The sequence below is a fragment of the Equus przewalskii genome, chromosome 20, assembly GCF_037783145.1.
Source record: "Equus przewalskii isolate Varuska chromosome 20, EquPr2, whole genome shotgun sequence".
Lineage (NCBI taxonomy): Eukaryota > Metazoa > Chordata > Mammalia > Perissodactyla > Equidae > Equus > Equus przewalskii.
The window spans coordinates 48087687-48115023 of NC_091850.1; the positions used below are offsets into that span (position 1 = coordinate 48087687).

Genomic DNA, 27337 nt, shown 5'->3' on the forward strand with positions numbered 1-27337 from the left:
GTAGAATAAAAATGTAGTAGACATGCAAGGTCTCCAAAAACTGCCTCCCATTCACTCCCTCTCAAAAGACATTTTCCACCAGAAAAGGAAATAATGTAGGAAAACAAAGAAGATGACAATTCTAGGAAAAAGGGAATCCACATAAGAGAGGGACAAAGGGAATCCCCAGCATGGAGAGGAAGGGAGGTCCCAGGATGAGAGCTGTGCAAACAGGGCAGCCAGGCCAGATTAGAGCAGGTTGGAAGGCACCAGAACAGATTGCTTCAGTGGATGAAACTGATATGTGATTTCCTGTGTTTGATAGTGTTGAGAGAAGTTGATGGAAATCAAGGGAAGTTTTTGGTTGGATTCATGATAGGTACATAGACAACTGAACAAATGCACAATGACAGCAAAAAAGATGAACCATTCACTTAAGGAAGCCAAATTGTTGCATATTGATGTTAAAGAAATTATACTATGATGTTGTTCTACCTAAAATTACAGTTTGACTATATGGGGAACATGGGAGAAGATGGAAGATGTGTATGTGCGTGATGGCAGAGGAGCAAATGGAGCTGAATCCTTGTCTGCCATTATAGGAAATCAGTGGATGAGGTCTATCACTGACAATTCAGGAATGACTATCAGGAAGTTAATAGAGATGGACATATGAATCAGAAACAGGAGTTAAAAGCTCTTGCCTCTGAAGAAGAGGAAATGAGAAGACAGGGATTACTGGTGTTTTTCAGATAAACTTGACAAATATTTGACCCATTTCAATTTGTGCAAGTACAATTTGATTGAAAAACAATTGACAGTCATTTTCCCTTATACAGTTAGAAATATAGATGTCTATTAAATTATATATATTATTTTATATATTTATATATTTTATACTAAATATATATATATATATATATACACACACACACACATACAGACAGGCACTGATTTGAAGGGAAAAAAAGTGAAGAAGGGGAAATTTAAACAAAAGAAACATCTCCTAAACCTTTAAGAGCTCTTTCAAGTAAGAGTTGCACATTTTTATTCTTACAATTGATCAGTGTACTGAATTCTGAGAATAACATGATGATGAAGACATTTCACAGAACTGTTGATTTTCTTAAGTACTACAGGAATATTCTCACCTTCACTTGTCATCATGAAATACCGTCTTTGAATGAAAATTATTTCATAACAAACAACGTGTCCATTCCCTTCCAGGAAGCTTGATACCAGCATCTTGGGTCTCTCATTCATAAACATTTACTTAGCTCCAATTATATATCAGGCATTTTGCTCACAGATAAAATGGTAAGTTAGGACCTAATCCCTTCCTTAAGAAATTCACAGTCTGGAAGGATATAAACATTAGAACAGATAATCATGATAAAATACAGAAAGTACAAGAACAAAGGTAAAAACTGATTATCATTGAAACACAGGTAATACACTACAAGAGTGTTATACACTCTTGAGGAGTGGAGATCAGAACAGATTGCCAATAAAGGAACTTAGACCTTCTGTCGCTCATTATTGGACTTTCCTTTCTCATCAAACTTGAGCCAGCAGGAGGAACGAGTTGTCTTTGAGGCCTCACGGAGGAGAACCATGGAGCCTTCACTCCCATGACTAAACCTCTCAAATCCCATGCTCCTTTCTGCTCTTCACCCTCATGCCTACCACTTAGCTGCTTCCATTAGGATACGTGAATATTTTGCACAAGACTTCCATTTTGTCTCTGGGTAGATGCCAGTCCTCAGTATGCTTTTCTCCTACAGGAGAGGCTGACAAAAATGCCACGATATCTGAGCATGTATGGTCCACGTGCAGTCTCAAGATATGTTTTGGGTCCTCCTTCCCACTTTCTCTAGTTGACATGGTCAGCTTGAATCTTAAGTCATTGGATTCTAGCAATCAGATCTACACTGTAGAAGACATCTTGTCTTCCGCTATCTCGCATCTCGTCTATCTTCTCCGTCCTCTGCTTCTGTTTAGTCTCTTTTCCATCTTCTCATATTAGTAAAATCATGGCAAATCTATTTTTACTTAATTCACTGTTCAGTCTAAAGTTTCCCATTTCCTCAAGTCTAGCTTGTATGATGCCAACTGATACTATGTCACAATGGTAAGTAAAATATTTATTGAAGGAATTAATGAAACTTTAAGTATGTTTTTTCTGATCTTAGTTTTTATACTGAGTTAGCTAAGCCCCCTCAAGAGACTTTACATGCTTTTATTCTTATAAGGATATGTAATAAACCCCATTCGATTAAGCCAAAGTAATGATTAATTTAGACTCTTTAGGAAAAGTTATAAAACTAAATGATAATTTTTCTTGTAATCCTAATATATGACTCAATGGTGTGCTATTCTAGGAGTGAAAATAATTTAAAATCCGGCCCTTAGTAAATTTTAATGAACTTTGGCATCATATATCTGCTACTTTTATAAATTTTTGTAATCTCTAAAACAAGAATGTTTCCATATAGTGGGGAGATTTAGGTTCTTTAACACTACTTCGATTTTTCTTAAAACTTCCTTTACCACAGTGTGTCCTCTCTAATCCATCCACTATTCTTAATTCCTATGAAATCTCAATTTATCTGGACGGTTTCTTAACCATGGTTTTTGGGTATTTTTTTAACACTCGTGTTTAAATATAATTGATAGACAAAAGACTGCCTATATTTAATGTATTTGATGAAGTTGGACAGATACGTATACCCCCAATACCATCACCACAATCAAAGTAATAAGCATATCCATCAACTCCAAAACTTTCCTCATGTCTCTTTGCTTTTTTTTTTTTTTGGTGATAAGAACACTTAATATGACATCTACCCTCTTAAATTTTTAAGTGCACAGCACAATATTATTAACTGTAGGTACTCTGTTGTATGGAAGAGCTCTAGAAATTGTTCGTCTTGTATAACTGAAACTTTATACTCATTGAACAATTCCCCATTTCTCCCTTCCCTAGCCCATGGCAATCACCATCCTATTTTCTGCTTCTTATAAGTTTGACTATTTTAGATACCTCATATAAGTAGAATTATGCAATTTTTGTCCCTCTATAACTGACTTATTTCACTTAGCCTAATGTCTTTGTGGCCCTTCCTTGTTGTTGCAAATGGTACAGTTTCTTTCCTTACTAAGGCTGAATAACATTCTAGTGTATGTGTATACTACATTTTCTTTATCCATTTGTCTGTTGGACATTTAAGTTGTTTCCAGATCTTGGCTATCGTGAATAATACTGCAATGAACGTGGGAGTGCAGCTAGCTCTTCTAGATCCTGATTTCAATTCTTTTGGATATATATGCAGGAGTAGGATTGCTAGACCATATGGGAGTTCTATTTTTAATTTTTTGAGGACACTCCATACTGTTTTACATAGTGGTTGCACCATTTTACATTTCCACCAACAGTGCACAAGGGTTCCAATTTCTCCACATCCTTGCCAATACTTATCTTTTTTTAAAAAAATATATAATAGCTGTCCTAACAGCTATGTATTTAAAATACTATGTATTTTAAATATATAATAGCTGTGTGGTGATTTCTCATTGTGGTTTTGATTTGCATTTCCCTAATGATTAGTGGTGCTGAGCAGCTTTTCATATACCTGTTGGTGATTTGCATATCTTCTTTGGAGAAATGTCTATTCAAGTACTTCGCCTACTTTTAAATTATTTTTTGTTTGTTTTACTGTTGAGTTGTATGAGTTCCTTATGTGTTTTGGAAATTAACTCCTTTAAATATTTTCTCCCATTCCATAGGTTGCCTTTTCACTTTGTTGGCTGTTTCCTTTGCCAAAAGGAAAGGAAGCTTTTTAGTTTGGTGTAATCCTACTTGTCTATTTTTGCTTTTGTTTCCTCTGCTTTTGTGTCATATCATTTTTTGTAGCCTGATTTACATCACCATTTCTCCACTGAAACTGCCCAGCAGGCCAGACTAGTGGTGTTTTGCTCCATAACTATTCTTCCATTTATTTTACTGGCTTCTCTTGTTCCTTATGCCCTCCAAATCCAGATAACCTTCAAAGATCTTTCTTCATGCTTCTTCTCACCTTTATTTATAGTCTCACCTTTAGTGAATTAATTTTTTTTTAAAGATTGGCACCTCAGCTAAAGTGTTGTCAATCTTCTGTTTTTTTCTTCTTCTTCTCCCCAAAGCCCCCCACTACATAGTGGTATATTCTAGTTGTAGGTCCTTCTGGTTCTGCTATGTGGGATGCAGCCCCAGCATGCCTTGATGAGCAGTGCTAGGTCTGTGTCCAGGATCCAAACTGATGAAGCCATGGGCCGCTGAAGTGGAGCACACGAACTTAACCATTCAGCCACCGGACTAGCCCCTCAGTGAATTAATTTAATACCACGTATACACTTACAACCAGTATTGCAAATTCATGCCTTTATTTTTCCAGTTGATTTCTTGGGTACCCACCTGGCCTTATTAGCAACATCCCTCTCTTGAATGTTCTTCCACTTCAAAGTCTCTAAGAAACCTAGAGAATTATTCAGTCCTCAGAGGTCTATCCTCCCTCCAAACATCAAACTGAGTGAGAACTGGAGGATGTCATCTTTCCATGCACACCATGGTTTAAGTACCCCCAGTGGAACAGAAGCCCATTCACTGTTGTGACGATGCCCTAGATGATACTATAGAGCATTTAAGCCACAGGAGAGTCCCCAGTTTGAGAATCTCAATTGCAGCTCTTCTAGTTCCCAATTCCAAGGTCAGTTTTTAATTCCAACCATAATACCACAGCAGGACCAACTCTTAGGTCCTGAGAGTTCCTGCCCCCAAGGATGTGCTGTGGCAAGAACAGCCCTCCCTATGAGCCTTAGGCCCTTGGGTTGAGGTAAGGTAGGAAATGGTTGTAATATAAGCTACCTGCAGTAAGGCATTTTAGAACGTGATCTCCAGAGTTCATAGAAATAAAAATTATTTAAATAACGAGTCTTAATATGAATGTTAATGAACTTCATGCTTTACATTGGCATCGTATGTCCTCTGTATTAACGGACTGCTAAGGTCTCCAAAACAAAAGAGTTGAAAGTATTGGGAATATTTAGACCATCGCATATTAATGCGTTCCTTCAACATTCCGCTTCTCTATATCCAGATCTCCTAAAACACCATCCTTGATCTCATTCTCTTTCCTGCTTTGGAAGGAAGAATTTCTCTCCTGGCTCAGGCTAATCCTTTCACCTTAATTACTTTAACATTTTTGTAAAGATAGGAGAAAACGGAACCTAGGAAATAGCAGTTTGATGATGTTTACACAAGGTAATACACTTAAAGCACTGAGCTGGGTGTAGATACATTCATTTAACAGATATTTATTGGGCACCTACTGTGCATCAGGACTGCTCTAGGCACTAGACACACTGGCAACCCAGCAGGCAAAATCTCCACCTGATACACTGTCCCAGTAATTAAGCTTTCAATAGTAAGTGGTCAATAAAAATTTTGGCCTCCAATGTTGTTATGCTTTGTGTTGTAGTAATAAAATATAGGATTTTAGATGAAAAAGTGAAACGTCCTTGCTCCTCGAGGACCTTAACATTTACTGTGTGCTTCTTAGTGATGCACGGAGGGAAAATTCACTTAATTACTTGCTTGTTTCATACATACAATGACAAAGGTAAACATTTATTGAATAGACATTTTAAAAAGGCAATACATTGATTCAGTTTCCTTAATAAAGAAAATGTCAATTCAATTAAAAAATCATTGTGCAAAAAAAAGCAACCAGTAACCTAAAGTAGCCTCTATTTTTAGTACCCTAATTGTGAACAACATTAAAGAAAATGTGTAAAAATGTAAGTACTTAACTGGTTAGGAGTTCATTTAGTGTGAATTTTTAAATACAGTGGAAAATATGCGTTTACAAATCAGGCATGAGGGGAAAAATTGTTAATTCTTAAAACACCTTCTAGCTTTCAGCTCAGATAAAGTAACAGGGCCCAGAAACACTTTCCTTTCTGAAACAGGAACAAAAATGTATACAGTGTAAAACAAAAATTTTCAAGACATTGAACTTTAGGCAATGAAGGAGCATGGTTCTTAAGAAACACAAAACAAATCAAGTGAGCCCAACAATTGCCCAGCTTCCTGCCTTGAGAGAGTTTCCCCACAACAGTGCAGAAAGGGGGGCCCATTCAGAGCCCAGAGGACTCTTTGAATTGGCGAGACAGTGCTGAGAGTCCAGGGAGGTAAAAGTGGCTAGAATTTGAAGGACAAAACAGAAGAAAGGTGATCGCTGCTCAGAGACAGAACACTCAAGATCTGCAGAAGGTCCCCTTCTACTATTTGGCAGAGAACTGAGCAGCCTGTATGTAAGAAAACCTCCAGGGAGCAGGGAATGAACCATCTGAAAGGATGGGAGGAAATAGTAGCTGGTGTTCACACCAGAGCCAGGAATTTGTGCCTGTACCCACCAGCCAAACTGGGAAACCCCATAATTCATAGGACGTAGAGTAGAGTACTCAGAAGCGTCTGCCTAGGAAGTGTGGAGTAATTAGCCCTAGACTAAATGCTGTTCTTTTCCCCCTAATGAATCCTAAATGCCAGCCTCAAATGTATCATGTTGCCTCCAAGTACCTTAACTGTGCCTGAGAGCAGAGCTTAAGATATATGTAGGAATATGAAGATACCCAGAACACAACAAGGTAAGATTCAGAATGTTTTATGTGCTATCAAAGATCACCGTGACGTATGTGGAGGAGCGGAAATGTGGCTCATACTAAGAAGAAAAATCAATCAGTTGAAGCTGACACAGATGCTAGAATTAGCTAATCAAGACGTTAAAATGCTTTTTATGTGTGTATTCCATATGTTCAAAAAGGTAGAGACATTAAACATATAAAAAAGACTCAAGTGAAACTTCTAGAGATGTTTGATTCATCAATGTCTGCGATAGAAATAGACTTGACAGGGTTGAGGGTGGATTAGATGTCGCGGAAGACAAGATGGGTTAACTTGAAGACACCAATAGAAACTATCCAAAATGAAACACAAAGAGAAAAAAGTGTTTTTTAAAATGGAAAAGATTCCATGAATTGTGAGACAAGTCTAAGTGACCTAATATATTCTTAATTATAGTCACTGAAGGAGAGGAGATAGTGGGGAAGAGAAGAAAAAGTTTGAAGAATTAATGCCTGAAAAATTTCCAGACTTGATGGAAACAATAAATCCACAGATCCAAGAAGCCTAATGAGCCCTAAGCATAAGATACATGAAGAATAGTACACCAGGGAACTTCATAATCAAATTGTTCAGCACCAGTGATAAAGAGAAAATCTTAAAAGGAGGCAGAGAAAAATGACACCATGTATACAAAGAAACAAAGATAACCAATACTATAGTTTTTTTGGTCAGAAACAATGCAAGTGAGAGGACAGTGGAACAAAAATGCCTTTCAAAAATGAGGACAAAACAAAGATTCTTGTTAGGCATGTGAAGCCAAAAGAATTCATCATTGAAAGAACCACATCGCAAGAAATATTAAAGGAAGTCTTTCAGACAGAAGGAAAACGATGCCAGATGGAAAAATAGATCTACACGGAGTGACGAAGAGCACTGGCAATTGTGAAATTGTGACTGTATGTTTGGAAGGCAGCTTGCATGAAAAGTGTCTGCTGTCACCTCCCTCTCATAGGGCGGGTGTGAAGAAGACATCGTGAGACCACAGCCTTCAGCAAGCACACCCAGGGGCAGGTCTGTCTGAGCAGAAGCCCAAGAAGCTTTATGAATCCTGACTCAGATGGCTGCCTGTCTTGCCATATTGGACTACTGGTAACATATGCGACCATGCTGCAAATGAAAGTACTTTAGATAATACAAATAATGTTGCCCTCTACCTATGAGGAGCTCTGTATGGTCTTTAAGTATTATGTTTTCAAGGTGTTATCAACTCAAAGATATGAGATGATTTCCTGTTACACAGATTTAAGATAAAATATTTTGTCATAAAGCCCGGAAATGAAAAATCTTCTAGAACTTGGGTATTTTTTGTGGAAAAGAACTGCCAAAAATAAGCAGTAGAACTCACGGGGAGGGGAAGGAGAGGTTAGATGCACACAATACTTTCAGCAGAAGTCTTGGTGTTCATTCCTTATGAATAATCTTTACTGCCCTTCAGAATATACAAGAATAAAAACTTGAGCTCCAACAACAACACGCTTCCTCAGTTTTAGCACTTTCAAGGGAAAAGTTGAGCTCTCATTTGTAAAGCATCTCTTACTTAGATCCCTGAAATAACTTCAACAGAAAAAAGATCTGCTCCTCTGGAAAAGAGCAAGGATATTTTTAATATATGTAAATCCTACTTTTTAAAGGTCTCACCCAAGAGTGTCCCAAGGTAGCACATTCAATAAACTCATCTTTTCTGGAAGGACAAATTTCTGCAATATTGGGAGTTTGAGTTTTCCCAAACTGACCCCTTTCTTATTCTGCAGTATTTCAGCATTACTGTTTTCCCATCCTCAAAACATAACTGTGCAGATAACATTTCTTAAAAGAAGTTAAATGTGACATTGTAAAAACTTTTCTGGAAATTTTTAGTTACAATGCATGATTTGCTATAATTATATTTATTAAAAATCTTAAGTATATGGAAAAATAAAACATAAAGATTAAAATATGATACAAAAATCCTGTGGTTGGAAGAGCTAAGATCCTTGATGTGCTGATTAAACCATTTGTCATTCAGGTTACTCCTTTAACTATGGGTTTCAGACAGCTTGTAGAAGCATTCTTCATTAGTTCAACTGGCTATTTTTTAAGGTGATATAGCAGATATCTCAAAGGTTATTCACTTGGTAATTAGACTGTAGAATCAGGATCATTGCCGTTCGGATGGAATTTAAAGCATAAAGAAGTGTAGGTTTGAGCGTTATTTTTCTTCAACATACAGTATGTAATTAATATGAGGATCAAATTAGTATAGTAGAGGCAGCTAGAAGACCAATAGGAAATAAGCATAATATTCCAAATGATAGAAAAATGAATTGTTTCTTTATTAAAGGTTACGCTTTTGGTGACAGGAGTATTAATATCTGTTGGGTGCTGGCCATCTGCCAAACATGGCAGAGAGGTTAATTTTTCACAGACAATTTCTCATTTAATCCTCACTTCAAATTTATGAAATAAGTACTCTAAACCCATTTTAAAGATAATGAAACTGATATTTAGAAAGATTTAATAACTTATTCAAGGCCCTGCAGCTGGTGGGTCCCAGGACTATGGTATAAACTCAGGTTTGTCTGAACTGCAAATCCTTCTTTGCTTCCACGTTGACATCCTCTACTTCTCAAATTTGGCATCTTGGTAAATCGTATTTTTCCCCTCGATCATCCTGTCATTTTGGTCTGAATTCCACTTTGCAAATAGATGATAGAATTAATCTTTTTGGTGGTTTTATTTCAGGAATTACAGTTTGAAAGACTGACCCGAGAGCTGGAGGCAGAACGCCAGATCGTAGCCAGCCAGCTGGAGCGATGCAAGCTTGGATCAGAGACGGGCAGCATGAGCAGCATCAGGTACTGGGCACACTGCTCTTTGCAGTTCTGTGCTTTGAGTTGCCAGTGGAAGTAAATTGTGGTGTTTATCTTCTCCTTACAAACCTGCAGTGGAACTGGAATGTTCAGTCAGATGTTGAAAAGGAATTGTAACCGACCTGATTTAGGATGTTCAAAAGGTATCCTAAATGGCCTGATTTGTGCTTGAGACTCCTTTAAGAAAATTAATACCTGCCTCGAATGCACATTATGCAAATTTTACACGAAGGGAGGCTTTGCATTCACTTAACTTCCTGGAAATCAGGAGATGCTATATCAAAATCTCCCAGTTTGTTTTTGGTTTTTGGGGTTTTTTTTCTTTTTTGTAAATGATCCAGATTTGTAGTTTCCAGAAATGAAAGAAAGAGCATTTTATGTACCCTATATTGTTTGCTAATGTTTGATGCTAAATTATAAAATTGCTCCTCAAATATCAATCACACCTGCAATTCCCCATGTGTAAAAATATTTCAGATTCATAGATAGGATGATTATTCAATTGGAGTCGGTTTGTGATTATGAAATATTTAAAAAACAAAACAAAATAAAACTTAGTCACTTGACCACACAATAAACTATCTGCCTTAGGACCATGTTTTCATATTTAAAAATTTAAGTGTGTATAACTGTGTGTGAGTGTGAGTGTGACACTGTGTGTGTGAAAGAAACATAAGTAAAACTCTACAAGATTTAACTTTCATTTCCCAAAAATGCATCGTGCTTCCTGCCATCTTGTTCTATGTTGTGTTTTTGACACTCTACACTTTTATGGAAGTGTCTTAGTTAAGGAAACAATGAATGCTGGTGCATAAACTCCAACAGTATGGTGACACAACACTATAGAAGAAGTTTGCTTCTCATTCATGCAACGAATAGAGGCCGGGGATGCTGGTCAGGGACTGCTTCCCCGCTTCCCCTCCGTGCAGTGATGAAGGACCCAGCTTCTCTCTTGAGAGCCCTGCCATCCCCTGTGGCTTCATCATCAGTTGCATTGTCAATTGCATCACTGCACTCACAGTCCATTGATGAGAACCAGTCACATGGCCTCTTGTAGATGGAATTCTAGGGTCTACAGCCACTCTGATCAGGAAGCAGGAGCATATGTGTCGGGGTCTCTAAGCTGTCTGCTGCCACAAAAGAATTAAAAATCATTTATCTGTTGCTTTAAAATGTTTTATCATTGTGAATTTGTAGCTGGAATGTTTCCTATTCTAGGCACCCGCCGTTAGTCGTTTAATATTATTCTTTTCTTTGTCAAATAGAGGTAAAGTTTTAAATGGAAACCATTCCACCCCTTGTTGTTAGACTAGGATACTTAGATGGAATACTGTTTTCAATTGCAAAGCCTTATTTAGGATATGTAGAAGCATATCCACTTCTGTATCCAAGTACCTAGGCTATAAGTAGCTGCAAATAGGTGCATTGTGATCTCTCAAACTCGTAACAGACTTGTCTGAACATTCAGATTAACCAAAGCAGGGCAGAAAAGAAAAGGGAAAAGTGAATTGTAGCCACTTGAAATTGTTTCCAGAAGGTTGACTGGTTGAAGGTGGTGAGACTACGGTAGGAAGAAAAATAATACTTGTAAGAGTATATTTGACTTAGTACATGTGGCTATACCTATTTGAAGAGCTTTTTGTCAATGGTGAACATAGCTAAGACTGTCAGGATTTTTAGATCTATACGCACCGTAGAGGTGATGCCTATTTTGCTTTGAAACCCTTTGTCTCGCTGTCAGTTGTATTACCTGTTCACAGCATATTCCTAATCTTTCTGTGTGATATCCTTGCATAGTATACGTCTTTTATTTTCTTTCACCCACTCCCAGCCCCTGGCAGGAGCAGGTCTAGTGGGCCATGTTGTATCTTATGCCTCAATTCCCAACTTTTGATTGGATTAGAATGGATTTCTGACCCAAGGGTAATTCGTCCAGTGACCAGCCTGTGACAAATTGGGCCCTTACTCTTAAGAATGTGAAATAAGTGACCCTAAATCTTGACATCCAATGGTGGTGCTAGTGGTTGGTGGCCATGTGGATTGTGTGCTAGCGTGGGAATCGGTGGTGATAGAGAGCAGTCCAACACAGAAAGACCATATTGTGCCTGAAAGTCAAAGAGACTGTTAGTTATCATTAGGACTGGCTGCATTTCAGATGTTGCATTTATGAGATTATCTTTTAAATTCTTAAAAACTTTCCTCCTCCCTGATTTGATTTGATTGAGTTGATTTATTTTCTTAGGTCCAGTGTCTTGAATAGAACATACCTGTGAACTACCAAACTAGACAGAAAATTTATCCCATGACAACTTTTGGTTCTTTAGTCTGTATCTTACATCCTTAGCTCACGGTTCATGGTCCATAATCAATAATTCTGTGTTAAATATGTATTAAATAATAATGTTGAGCGCAGGTGACACTGCCTAATTACTTCCCCTTGCCATATAGCTTTATAATATCAATCTTCATCAAACATAATTGTTTTGTATTGTGGAACTCTCTAATGTATGATTTGCATTTGAATAATACAAGCAATTTACTGATATTTCACTGGAGAAAAACCAATGCATAGCTTCTACTGTTCTTTTTTTTATCATAACCTAGTTGTTTGCTCAGCTTCAGAAATGCACCTTTTGAAATTCAAGTCTTTATTAAGGGTGATAGACTAACCTAGTTAGCACTTCAAAAGGGATATTTAAAAATAAAAAAAATAGAATAGAAACAATATTTTAAAAAAGAATAATAAGTAAAGAGTTCTGTGATAATTTAGATATTGTCCCAGACTTAGAGCTACTTGGCAGGGGTAAGAGAGTTTCTTAGAGGAAATGAAACAAAGTTAAATATTTTTCAGACTTTTATATAAATGGTAAAAATGAATAATACAATTAATTTGGTTTTCCTCTGCCTTTATTGGTGATAGGAAATAGCACCATCTGATTCCTAAGACCTCTTTCCTGGTTGTCACGCCAATAGTTTAAACTGACTGAAAAAATGTTATTAGTATGCATTTATAACAGTCAAGTCTATTGTAGTCAATCAAATAATAAATGAGAACACTGAGAATTCGGAGAAGGAAGAATCTGGAGATATTTGTTGTTGCAGCATATGAGCTTCTGCATCCAGATCTCTGAGGGTATAAGTAGCTGCTGATAGGAACATTATGATCTCTCAAACTCTGCACAGACTTTTCTGAACATCCAAATGTATATCGTAGCTTCCAGAATTCAGATCAATTAGTGGTTATCTAAGTGTTATCAATCTTATACAAAGGAATTATTGGGGCTTCTTACTGTAGCTACAGTTCCACCATGTACTTTATCTCCTTCCTGTCCTGGTTTTCCTCACTCTGTTTCCAGGCCAAACCTTTCCAAGCTGTTGGATCCTTCTCCCATCCCATAACTAGAGGGTTTCGTTCCATACCTTCTCCCTGATTCCTCAGAACCATCCGGACCTGAGGCAGGAACATTATACAAATGATGTTCTTTGTTTAGAGTCATGATCAAGTCCCTCCAGCTAGCAGCCTGCTCCCACCCTCTGGTTCACGCCTATCCCTCAGCCCAAGGCCTATCACTGAGGTCTTGGTCTGGCAACCAGTGAGCCATCCAGTACCTTCCAGGCTAGGGGCCTTGCGTTGCTCTTGTAAGCCCCATGGTCTGAGGACCTGCCTGTACCCATGCCTTGTCATACTCTCCATAGACCCCCATAATAGCATTCCCACTCATCTCTCTGCCTGCAGTCTGCCCAAATCTATCCTCCATGTAGTGTGAGATTGATCTGTGTGATACATAAATCAGAACTATGTCTGTGAAGGACCCTTTCCCACTTATGAAATTCTGTAAATACACCACTCTTTCTCATCTCAGTGCTTATGACCATGTGATCCCTTGTACCTAGAATGGCCTTCCTCTTTCACCTACTCACCTCCTCTTATGGATCCAAGTTACCCAGCTGAGGGCTCACACCCTTATGAATGTTTTCTTGATCAGTCCACACTGGGCCAGGTGTCCCTTCCTTGGGAGTCCTTAGAACTTAAAGTGTTGAAGATGAGCCTCTGTTGACCCTTCCTGAAGTTCCCTGGCAAAGAATGTTTTAACCTTCAGTTGGAGGATGTGTGGGGATTTTCTCAAGTGCAACTGAAAATTTAAGGACACCAAAATAGATGTCTAATCATACCCTTAATTCCATGGGCAGCAGGAGTGTAATGGGAGAGAAATGGCATTCAACTCACAGTTGGAACTATCTTATGGACTCCTCTGAAAGGAAACCTGATTCTTGGAAGACTGATGTTGATGATGCCTTATGTCAATGGTGTATAGCTCAGAAACGAAGTCAAAAATTCAAAGCTAGAGAGATTTGACACATTATAAATTCTCCATTGCTAGCTTTAAAGATAGTGGAAGGGGCTGTGTGGCTAGCAATGCACGTGGCTTCTAGATGCTGAGAATGATCTCCGACTGGCAGCCAACAAAGATAAGAGGACTTCAGTCCTAGAACCAAAAGGAATTGAATTCAACTCACAGCCTGAATGTACTTAGAAGCCAATTATTCTCTAGAATCTCCAGAAAGGATAGTAGCCCAGCAGAAACTCTGATGATAACCTTGTAAGACCCTGAACAGAGAACACAACTATGCCATGCCTGAACTTTACAAAACCTGCAAAACTGTTAGCTAAAAAACTGGAAATTGTTTTCAGCTGCTCAGTTGGTGGTAATCGGTTATGCAGTAATAGAAAATGAATACCATGCTTTTCAATTGGTCTCTTAGAAATATCTTACGACAAGCTGAATTATGGAAGTTTTTTAGAGAAAATAAATTTTGTTTTGTGACCATCTGTATTTGATTTAAAAGTTTAATGTGTATAGCCGATTTTATTTTTCATATGTATATGCATGCATTTGGATCCACATATTAAAATAATCTGTAGCTTTGATTCTAAGAAGTGGAGGTATTTGAATGTGAGTGAAGTCATTATTTACTGTAGAGTAAGGACAACTAAATAAACCAATCCTCTTTAGCCTTGCCATTTTTATAATATAGATACCCAAGACTCTGGCTGGAGTTATATATAGTTAAAAAGACAAAGTGTAATATATATAAAAATTGCTTGCTCCACATAAGAAGATGCTCTTTCTTTCTCACAGATGAGCTATTGAATTTCTTGCAAACAAGTTTCCGTGAAAGACTGCCGTATACTTGGAGAGTGGGATACAAAAGGAATTAGTGCTATAAATGTTATCAAAGGTCATTCTCTTTATTAACTAACTTCTGTGAGCCCAAATGCCAACAATTCTATAAATAGAATCTAAAAATTTTTCCATACCTACAAAGAAGTCAGGCTTCTTTTAGAGAAAATGCTGATTTCTGATTAAGTTAATTAACAGTAAAGTATCAAGTTTCTGCTCAGGTCTCCATACAGATCTCTTTCTCCACCAGAAAGAGCAGGAACGTTTATAGCTGTTGCTCCTTTCACCAGGAAGCGCTTACTCCTCTGGTCTGCTTTTTTCTCCCAGGCATCAGCCCTCTGAGTCTTTCCCATCCTGCCTAGAGTCCATGGTCACTATTCTAAGCCATCTCTATACAATACCCTACTGTCCTTTGAACTCCCAATCCTGTGGTAAAATTTACACCCTGGATTAAAGCTGCTCTCTCCTCCTCCCCTACACTGAGACTTTGCTGTCCCTCCTGTTTCCTCCGCTAGTCTGTAAGTCATTCCCCAAGGGCAAGGACTAGGAGTAGCTGCCAGAGCAGTGGCCAGCACAGGGTAACTGTCAGTCAGTGCTGAATGAATAAATGAATGCATGAGTGTACAGTACTTTTGTTACTGTTCATATTCTCATCACTGTTGTTTTGGCAAAACCACCAGTCTTATTAATCTATAAATATTTCTGGCTCTACATATTCCAAAAAACATATATTGTATATATATAATACCTATCAGATGTTATCTTTTATTCTGACCTTGCCAGATCAGAATATTACATTTCAATCTTCATTCCAGTTTAGTTTTCATGTTAAATAGTATGTTGGATTCCAGGGCCAGTTGGTTTGATGTACCCTGTGTGTGGAACTGTGTTGACTTAGTCCTCATACTTTCACTCTGATCTTAGGAAGACACTGGTAATAGTGATAACAATAGTAACAATAGTAATAATTTTAATAATATTAATGATGGTTCTTATTCAACCATTTCCATAGGCAAGGGACAATATTAAATGGTTTAAATAGGTCATACCATTTATTCCAAGCTTACTGTATGAGTTAAGTCTCATTATTTCATTTTGTAGGTGACAACACTGAGATTCAGAGAAGGAAGTTCAGTTTCCCAATATCCAACAGCTAAGGACCAGACTTTGATTTTTTTATCGTATTGTCTTAATCTGCTCAGGCTGCTGTAACAGAATACCATAGATTGGGTGACTTTTATAAACAACGTGAATTGATTTCTCACATTTCTGGAGCCTGGGAAGTACAATAGCAAGGCGCAGGCAAACTCAGTGTCTGCTGAGAGCCTGCTTCCTGTCTTTTTGCCATCTTTGAGCTGTGTCCTCACATGGTAGAAGGGGCAAGGGAGCTCTTTGGGGTCTCCTTTATAAAGGCACTAAGCCCGTTCATGAGGCTCCATCATCGTGACCTAATCATGTCCCAGAGGCTCCACTTCCAATTACCATCACATTGGGGGTTAGATTTCAACATATATGAATTTTGAGGGGACACAAAATTCAGTTTATAGCATATATGAATCACATTGTTGTAGATTTCTGAGGGGTAACAAATAGTCAACTGTCTTAAGAATTTGATGTAGGTCTTAAAAAAGGTCAAACACTTAATACTTAACAATTATTTGACGTGTTTCTTATATAAACTAATATATATTAACACTTTTGCGTCAATTTTGAAGCCTTTTTTCCAAAATATTTATATCAAAAAACTAATGTTAATTTTATATCTGAAAATAATCAATATACCAAATTTTATTTAGAATTTTTGCATTGTAAAACAGATGTTTTAGGAAAACTAAGTCTATTTTGAAATTTAATATTCTGATTGGTAGAGAACTGGAAATCTTGATAAATTTAATTAGTCTGGAAGATTTTTCATACTTTCTCTCATCCTTATAGCACTTTTTTAAACTCATAGATCTGAAAGGTGAAGTTTATATTTCTGTAAAGTAGAGCTAAATTTCATCATTGTGTTTTTATGGTATTGCCTAGCTTTGCTAATCTCTCTGAATTTCGTTTTTCTCTTCTACACAAATGAGGATAATGCTCTTCTGTGATTTTATAAAGATTAAATGAGAAATGTAAGTAAAGCATCTCACACACCATCTTGTGCACTGTTACTGGCGAATCATATTTGTTTTTCCTTCTTGATGAATATACAGATAATCTCCTTCCTAATATTTCTACAAAAGATAATAAAATGGTTCCTCTCACTGTGGGCTAAAATGATGTATCAGGACAGCACCACATTTGTCTCCTTCACAATATAGACCAGAAAGCCACACAGAAATTGACATGATGAAATGGAAGAAAGCTCAAATCAATTTCCCTCTCACATGGTGCAACTTAATGTGTCTCTGGACCCACTGCTGGAGCTGCAGAGGGGACTTTTGATATTGTGTGGTTGTAAAAGGAAGAACAATGGTGCAGGGATAACATGTGTATGACAGGAAATGCTCAATAAATTAAGATATAGAAGCCAGTGACTGTTTGAATAGATATTTTTCACATAGAGAACAGCAGGAGATGAATACATTGACCAAAAGATGCATGTGCATCACTCTCCCTGGTTGTATAAATGTATAAATATGATAAGAAGTAGAAGTGCCTGTTGATGAAGGCATCTGCATGTCCTTCATGTCCTTTCTGCCTTCACTCAGATGCTGAGGGTCCAGAAGCTCTTACCAAGCTACTTATATTTATATTTGTTTGTTTGTGCCCATTTCAGAGGATTGGAAACCAGTGATATTTCATCTGACAAAATAATAATGAGCTTTGATCCACTTAAGAAGAGAGAGCTTTAGTGGTCAACACTGGGAGGATGACAACTTGCTGAATACCATGAACACTGTGTGTTCAAATTATTAAGGTGGAAAAGGCAGCAGGGGTATAGTAGGAAGAATGTTGTAGTAAGTATGAGGAGGTAATGGTTTGGCACCACCACACTCAAGATGTGACTTGGGACGAGTCATTTGTGTTTCCTGGGCCTCCGTCCTCACCTGTGAAATAGAAACAATGAGTGCCTAGGTTTTTTGCAGCTCTCATCTTGTGCTCTTCGTCTGATTCAAACCTCTCATTATAGGCACTAAGTCATGTCTGAATATTTTAATATGGGGATATTACTTGAACTCGAGTAACAAATCAAAGTAATTAAGTCATGAGGCTAGCAAGATGTTACCAAATAGATTTAGTGCTTCAGAGGAAGGCAGATAGATGTCTATAAATTTATGTAAATAGTTTTTTCAATATAAGAATCTTCAGTAAGTCAAGGCATGAGCTTTATAACTGGGAAAACACAGCCTAAAAGAAGTTTGTAAATAGTATTGTAAACTGCTTCAGATGGTCAAGACGTTTTCAAGTTTGGCTAAAATCTGGGGTAAAGATAGGGAACTGGGACAGTGTTTCACACTGACAGATCACATGGTGTGGGCCTTTTAAGAAATGATTGTCGGTTCCGTTAAAAAAAATATTTTTGAAGTACTTCCAAGGGCCCAACATGTTTGCAAGTACTCCTTCAAAGGTGAATGTGGTGCAGCTCCTGACCTCCGGGTGTTTACTGTCAAATACAGGGAGAGGCATATAAGCAGGTAAAACATGATAAAATATGTTGGTCTGTGAAGAGAACAGGAAGCAGCGCCAAGGATGGTTTCACAGAGGAATATCTGTGTGTCAAGGATGTGAAACATTGGCAGGAAAGAAAATGGGATAAAGGCGCTGTTCAGAGGAAAAGTTCAACTTCGGAAAGACAAGGGTCACTTTGGAATCAGTGTGGCTGGAATAGCAAGCCCATGGCGTGGCCTGGTGTTGGATAAGTGTACAGAGAGACATGATCATTCTGTGAGTGGCCATATGGGTGAAGCTAGAGACTTTGGATGTTGTTGAGTGGGCAATAGAACATGAAGACAGTTTTACCCAAGGAAGTGATGTGATGAGCTTTGGTTCTGCCCACTGTGTGGAGAGCGGATTGAAGCCCATGAAGGCTGGAGACCGTGGCACAAGTTCGAGATGGTAGCCATTGTCCAGGAGGTGGGTCATAAAACTTAAACCAAGGTCGTGAGCACTTCTGTTTCATGTTTAGAGTTGAGAAGGTCTGGGGACTCACCGTGTCAAAGAAGACAGAATAGCATTGCAAAATTATTTATTTTTTTTTAAATTTAAATATTTGGTAGACTGAGCCAACACTGTGAGCTTACCTTCTACCATAAGCATTGCCTATTTTCAACAAGGAAACTTTGAGTTTTTTATTTCATAGTAGGTGGATGTATTCTAATTCCCTTTTATCCAGGAGAAACTATGGTAGAATTTTAAATTTAAGAGATTGCTGCATTAGCAGCAGGCAGCAAAGATGTTGCCTAATTTGTTGACAGTAAAGCTGCATTCATAAGCCCGGTCTTCTCAAACATCTGTTTGTTTAGTACCTCAAGAGCTGAGGAAGTTCAAAAATTGTCACACATTGTCGCTTAGTCTTATGCACTTATTTGAGAATGTAACTCTCAGCAAGATTTTATTGAAAAGATCTGTCCAAGGAGTTGACTGCAAACTTTACTCAAAATTTCACAATTAACCTTCTCCGTCTAATTGTGGATGATGGTATCCACCTGTTGAGAATTCACTGTCATTTTGACATTCCTCATTTAAGGTAAAGAGTTTCATTCTGTCTTGAGGGACTCATATTTCGCGTGTCATGTCACAAATGCCTAGCAAATACTGAAGCTCTAATTTAAGGAGGTGGCGTGGAATGCTGATTAAGATAATGCAATTTGGAACCAGTAAGTTTTAGATTTGAATCTCGGCTGTGCATCTTGCTAACTGTGTGACACTGGGAAATATACTAGTCCTCCAGAAACTCTATTTTTCTATCTGTAAGTTGGAGAGAATAGTAATTACCTTAGAAGTTTGTTGTAAGGAGTAGATGTGAAAATGTGTTTAAAACAATTTGCATGTTTGTCACAGAGGAAGTATTCAATATATGTGGGCTGGTCCTCTTCTTAATTAATTTATTAATTGATTTCTATAATGTTACAATTATGACTCACTTGTCACGAGCACAAGTAGATAAGAAACTTCCTCATTTTCCCAGAGAAATATTATTTATTTATACTTTCTCTTCTTTTTCTTTTATTTATTGGGTGATTATGATGATGTCAAATTAACTGAAGACAGAGTATTCTAACAACTGCCATTCTCTGCCAGGGAACACCACAGTAAAGTGACGTTCTTAAATTAATGTGTGAGTAATATGTACGTGATAATATAACCATGATACACCAAAACATCACACTGTTTAGGACACAGTCCCATCACTGTGAAAACTGTATTCTCTCTCAGGTGGATAGTTGCTCAAGGTCACTATAATTTTGAGTGGCTGTGTACTACTATAAATAACCTTCATTTAATGCCTTTGTAACCTGGCACAAGAAAAGAATTTTACCAAAGAGATGAAGGTGGGAATAGAGAAAATTCTTGAATTTACCTAAACACTGGAATTGTTAGCATTCTTTTAAGGCCTTGGGGATCTTCAAAGGATTATGGAAGCAAATGATGTCCCTTTGGGACTTGTGTCTAAAACCTGAAGTCAGCCTGTCTTGTTCCTAATTCAGAGAAGCATTGCTCACAGCCGTGTGGGTGGATGCTGGGGTCAAGAAAACAAGGGCAAATCTATAGAAACATGGGTTTATGAAGTCCTCCATTATGACAGAAAGGAGTGCAAGATCTCATTGATTGATTCATTCATTTGTTCAACACATAATTCATGGACCTACTATGTGTCACACAATGTAATAGACACTGGGAGTACAATTCTGGATGAGGAAAGCAAATTGCCTGCCTGCATGTAACCTGTAATCTTCGCGCTGCCCTAGGATGTTACTTTGTCTGGTAGGGATGATAACAAGATCTTTCTCTGGTTAAAACTGCTCTCCTTAGCGTTTGTAACAAAGTGTATGTCAAGCTAACTTTGATGTGCGTGATCGACCACTTAATCCTAAGAGGACACAGCAAAAGCAGGATCAAAATTCAAGAAAGAGAATTAAGTTAGCTCGATTCTATTTAAACTACCCTTTGGGGTAGGGATAGAGAAGTGTATTTTAAGCTTAAACTTGACCATTTCAAACAGTTATTATGTTTGGCTAACGAATTAGCATCCAGAGGGAGAAAACTAATCAGAACTTAGTTTCCTGTGCAACTCATGGAGTCAGAACAAAGGAATAATAGACTAATGAAGAAATAAAGCTCCATAGAATGTTTGAAAGTTTTTAAAGAACTACTAAAAACTTCAAAATAAGGGAATTTTAGGAAATAAGATATAAAGAAACTGGTGGTGTTTCTATCAGGGAATTGGATTCACCATTTTTCACAGATTTAACTTGCATCATTATTCCCAGGGAGAATTCTTTCATTTTAAATCCAAAAAGTACAAAACCAAATGAAACTCTGAAATGCTAATTAAACAAAATGATAAAATAAGATACTTGCAAATAACAGTATTCTATTAAAATCGATTGATAGCCTATTTAAAAAATGTTGTCCTTTATTAATAGGGCTTTAGTTATGGAGTGAAGAGAATTTCTATGAGATCATCCTATATAAATATAATTTTCAGAAATAAATCTTAGATTTTAAGATAGTGGCATACATGCTATAATAAAGTATATGATATGTTCAATGGAGAATTCATGGTATTTTTATATGCATTGTTTAAAAAATGCCACAGCCCTGCTGAGGAAATAGAATTTGACCCATAGTTACTGGAGACTCTTCCCCACCCTTCTCTCATTATCTCTCTCCCTATCGGAATAGGCAAAATATGATTTGGTTTGCCTGGTTTTGAATCTTACATAATTATGTTATGTATCCTTTGCAACTTGCTTTTTTTACCGAACTGTAATTTTTTCAGCTTTATCTATGCTGATATGGGTGCTTACAGTTCATGCATTTTTCACCAATGCCTTGTAGTTCATCATGTGAATATGCCAAAATGCATTTATCTTTTCTCCTTGGAAGAACATTTGAAGAGCTTGCAGATTTGCTTTTAGAAACATATGGCTTGGACATAATTACATGGGACTCGTAGTGTGGGTGTGCAACTGTTTCTCTTGGGCATGCACAGAAGAGCAGTGGTTGGCTTGTAGGATTTGAACATCTTCAGCTTCCTCTGTAATGCTAAAGAGCTGTCCAAAGTAGCTGTACAAATTTACATTCCCATCAGCAAGGAATAATTTGTTGCTCTATATAACTCAGCAGTACTTGCTATTTTCCAAGTTTCTGCTGGTGCTGTTGTTGCAAATCTGGTGGGTTTGAAGTTTACATCCCCCTGACTTCTATATTAATAGAACTTTTTATACATTTATTAAATATTCATGTTTATTCTTTTAAATGCCTATTCATGCCTTTGCACATTTTTCTTTTTCTTAGTTATTTTAATTCTCATTGTATTCAGATACTGATCCTTTGTTAGTTGACTGTGTTACACCATGTTCTCCCGGACTGTGTTTTTCCACTCTTTTATGGCGTCCTCTGACGAACAGAAGTGCTTATCTTAGTGTTACTCGGTTGCTCAGTCTGTTTTCTTTAGGATTCATGTTTTTTAGAATCGTGTTTAAGTAATCATACCTACTAGAACAACATTAAAATAGTTTCCTATGTTTCCTTTTAATAATTGTAAAGTTATACTTTTTTACATTCAAGTCTTTAATTCATTTGTAATTGAATTTTTTTTTTGCTTGGCAGAAGGTAGAGTTTCAATTTTCTTTTTTTCCATGTAAATAAGTGATTGTCCCAATACCTGCTATTGAGTAGATTGTCATTTGTCCCATAAGCTACAATGCCATCTCTATCATAGGTCAAATTTACACATGTGGTCTACTTTTGAGAAATTGGGGGAGAATTACAGCTTTATTATTTTGAGGCTTCCTATTCATGAACTTGCTGTCAACACATTTTATTTAACGTCTTTCAATGAAGTTTATACATTTCTTCTTAAAGGCCTTGCACTGTTCTTTGTTTAGTCCATTTGCAGGCTCCTGAGAGTTTTTGTTGCTCTTAGAAGTGTTGTCTTTTTATAAGATGCATCTGCGAAGTTTCTTTTTAATATAAAAATGCAATTGGTTTTTATATATTGATCTGATACCAAGCAAACTTGCTAAACTCTTTCATTCCTTCTGTAATTTGTTTGTAGACTCCTTTAGAGTTTTGTGAGTAATCCATGAAGATTACTGTGTTATGTCTGCTTTTAAAATCTTTTACCTTCCATTTAGTTTCATTTTCTTTTCTTGTTGGTAAGAAGAGGGAGAGAGGAGGCAACCTTTTTTGTTTAATGGAATTCCTTTCATCTTTATCACTATGAGAACTGCCACAGGGTCTTTTAATAACAACTTTATTGAGATATAATTCATATACCATTCAATTCACTCCTGTAAAGTGTTAATTTTAATGGTTTTTAGTATATTTATAGAGTCTTGCAACCATTACCACAATCAATTTTAGAACATTTTTATCACCCAAAAGAAGCCCTATACTCTTCCAAGTGCTATGTATTTTCCTTTTCTGGGCATTTCTTGTAAATGGAATCAGGCGTTATGAGGTCTTTTATGATTGGCTCCTTTTACTTAGCAAAATGTTTTCAAAGTTCATCCATGTTGTACCATGTATTAACCCTTCATTTCTTTTTATTGCCCAATAGTATTCAATTGTATGAATATACCACACTTTATCTGCTAATCAGTTGTTGGACATTTTGTTTGTTTCCTGTATTGGCTATTATGAATAGTGCTTCTCTGAGCATTTATGTACAAATCTTTTTGTGCATATATGTTTTCATTTCTCTTGGGTATATCGCTACAATTGGGGTTTCTGGATTACTCTATGCCTAACGTAGTTTTTTATAGATTTGTTTTATCTAGTTAAAGTCATTCCATTTATTCCTAATTTGGTAAGTTTTCATTATAAAGAATTATTAACTTTTAGATGTTACAGCTTTCAATAGCTTGTTCCTTTTTGTTGCTGAATAATATTCCATTGTATGGATATACCAAAATTTGTATATTCATTCACCTGTCGATGGACATTGGAACAATTTATAGTTTTTGCTATTTATAAATGAAGCTCCTATGAACAAGTCTTATACACAAGTATTTGTATGACATATACTTTCTTTTCTTTGGGTGAATATATGGCAGGTGTATGTTTAACTTTTCAAGAGAATGCCAAACTTTACCCCAAAGTAGTTGGACCATTTTCCAATCCTATCAATGGCATATGTGAGGTCTGTTAAGCTGTCTCTAATATGCTAATTTAAGCTATATTTTTCATTTCTATAAGTTCAATTTGTTCTTATTCAAATCTGTTTTGGAATATTGGATGATGTCTTAGTTTTAATTCCAAAATCCCCTTTATATCTTTAAACAAGTTAAACATGCTTTTTTCATGTTCTAAATCTGGTAAGTCCACTATCTTCAATCTTGGCAAATCTGATTCTTCTGTTTATTGCTTCTCATGACTCTTGCTCACAGGAACTTATTTTTTCTTGTGTTTGAAACTTCTGATTGTGGGTTCATGGTCCTTGGAGCTTATGTGTGGGAATTTGAGTTTAAGGTGTGGTCTTCCAAGGAGGATGTGTCATTTCTCCTGTCAAGTACGGGAGACCCCTACTGAATTAAGATCAATTTAAATTGAATTATTGGCCTGAATTTGGAGAGAGAGTCATAAGTCATATGAGCATGGCATTAAATGCACATGAGTAAGACCCCTTCTATTTTGAAATGCCTGTGATTCTCCTTTATTTTCAGACTGAGCTGGTGAGGGATGCCTGCCACCCTTGTTTCAGTTGCTCCAGGACACACTTACAGCTTTAAACAGCAATTGTTGACGTCATCCTTCTTTTTATCAATGAATAAGACACAACAAAATAAAACAAAGCAAAACAAGGCAATAATAGATCCTCAAACTATCTAGTTGACTTGAATTATGCAAGTAATACAGGGCTGGCGTTTATTTGTGAGTATTCACTTAAACGAAATATCTTCTGCCCTAAACCCCATTGTGCTGCTGTGTCTTCCTCACATGATGGAATGCCCATATATGTGGACAAGACTTACCTTGAGTGGAAAACACATCTCATCACTTTTCTGATCAAATCCTGTTATATTTCAACATAAAGAAGCATTTTGACCAGACTGGAATGTTTGCATACTTAATCTACATAGATAATGAAACGAGAACCCTGCCTGTTTTGGCTGTCCCTGAAACGTTTTCAAAGTTAGGACTGAAAAGAATTCAGGGATTTTGACTGCAGTTGGTTGAGAAGTCTCATAAACAAAAGTTGATTCCAGGGCTGGCCCAGTGGTGTAGTGGTTAAGTTTGCACACACTGCTTATGCAGGTGGCTTGTAGTTCACCAGTTCAGATCCCAGGCATGGAGCTACACACCACTCATCAAGCCATGCAGTGGCATCATCCCACATACGAAACAGAGGAGAGTTGGCACAGATGTTAGCTTAGTGACAGTCTTCCTCAAGCAAAAAGAGGAAGATTGGCAACAGATTGGCTCAGGGCCAATCTTCCTCACCAATCAATCAGTCAATCAGTTGATTCCACTTCTTGCAATACCTGCTCAAAGCCCCAGAACACATTTAGAGGAGGTATGCCTGTGATTATCGAGTTCTACAGATGCCAGACAATTATGTATCTTGCTTATCATGAAGTTTTGATGTGAAAATCCAGTATTAATAAATGAGAGCACTGGAGTTCAGAAATGAAGTATGGGCAGTGCCTTGCCCCCTGCCCCACATATCTAGACCCCCATTCCCATTGCCTTTGGCTTTGCAGGACCCACATAAATCGGAGGTAGGATGATGCTTTATCAAGGCTTTGTGATATTCTAGAAGACAGATGGAGTTTTGATTCATACACAATTAAAGATTAAAAATGGAAGCCAATGTGTTTCATAAGTTTATTGAGAAAATTGCCTGAGTTAAGAGTTGTATAGAGGCCTTTTCATTTCTTTCAAAACTGTGATTATAATAACTTGACTAGATTATATGCCTTCTTAAGTTTATTATTAAATACAGAATCATTTCACCATCTTCCCATTATTTAAATAAGATAGTGTGTGCAAAAGCATTTGTAAATGGTAGAGCACAGTGTAAATGAAAGTGGTTATGGTTAGTCATAAAATACTTCCCATTACTAGCTGCTATATAGCACCAACTTATGTTGGCAGCTGTAGCCATACACTCATTTATTTTAAAATGAAACAAAGTTAATACTCAGAATTCTCATTCTGGGAGCTTACTCAGAAATAAATCAGAAAAATCTAGAATGTTACTTAAAAGGACTTTTTAAATAATGAATAAGTAGAATCTTTCTTTGTTTTACAGTTATCTGTCTCTTTGCCTTTCCCTCAAAAGAAGGTTGTTTTCAGCAGACAGTGGGTCTCTTCAGCAGAATACAGGGTGAGGGGTTAGAATTTAATACAATTCATTATTGAGTGTGAATATTTACTGATTCTAAGATTTGAGAGTATCCTCTTGTGTTGCTTCTGAAGCAACTCCCACAGCTCATGCCCTTGGCCAATAGAACCATTTAAGTTACCACATGCCTTCTCAACAGGGGCACTATCATGTCCCCAAGGGGGCAAAAATTGTTGTTTATTGGGGTGGGCCAAAGAACATTAGATATTATAGTGGTTAGTGGTCCTCCAAAGGTCACAGTACGTAGACAGATATACAGTATCTCTATGGAGTTTTGGGGTGGATTTGGAAAAAAGTCTGAAAAGACTCCTTAGGGGGCTGATAATGAAAAAAGGTGGACAAATATGGCTTATGGGGATGTGGACATTTGTCTCATGTAGAATGTAAGTGCTGGGGCCGGTACATATTTGCAGTCATGAGCCGGAAAAGTTTATTGTAGTCAAATAATAGACTCAATTTACTTTAGGTATCATGTCCAACTGTTCTTTTATCGAAGATAAGAAAGGTATTTTCTGTCCCTTATCTAAAGCCCTTTATGGAAAAATGCAAGCATGGCTGTAATTCTCTAAGGCTAGAAGCTTAGTTCTGCTTTTTTCCTGATCCCTAAACTGTTGTCACTAAGTTTCAGTCATTGAGTTTAATTTGGGAAATGCATTCTATTCTTTGATGTCCTTTTTATGGTGGAGGCCCTGATTTGAGGAAATAAAAGAAACAGAAATGGCAATACCTTCCTAATTGGGGTGTGATGACCTTGCAAAAGAACTGTTACTTTGACTGGCTTTTCTCTATGGTTATTTACCATCATCTCAGAAGCTAGTACCAAATTACCATAAGTAACAATTAAGCTTGGCCCCAAGAGTGTTTTACATTAGCGGTTCTCAAGCTTGGCTGTGCAATTAGAATCACCTGGGAAACTTTTAAAAACACTGATACCTGGGCCCCCACCTCAGAGACTCTGACTTCCTTTGTCTGCAAGTGGCCCAGGGATCCACAGCTTTTAAAGGACCTGAGATGAATCCCAGGTACAGCCAGGGGCACCAGCCTCTGCTCTGTGTTCTCAAGCAGCCTCTGTCCTTCATTGATGATGTCCACTGCTGTATGC

At 37.2% G+C, this 27337-nt stretch overlaps 1 protein-coding gene across 9 annotated transcripts in view; it reads left to right on the forward strand.

The window, feature by feature from the left end:
* Positions 1-27337, forward strand: part of CTNND2 (catenin delta 2) — an 883391-nt gene that overhangs the window by 313282 nt on the left and 542772 nt on the right. For 8 of the 9 annotated variants that reach the window (XM_070587191.1, XM_070587196.1, XM_070587195.1 and 5 more), the window contains one exon: positions 9422-9534. In XM_070587191.1, coding sequence (XP_070443292.1) covers positions 9422-9534 — 113 coding nt within the window. The remainder of the gene's footprint in view (positions 1-9421; positions 9535-27337) is intronic. The other variant, XM_070587199.1, reaches the window with a different exon arrangement.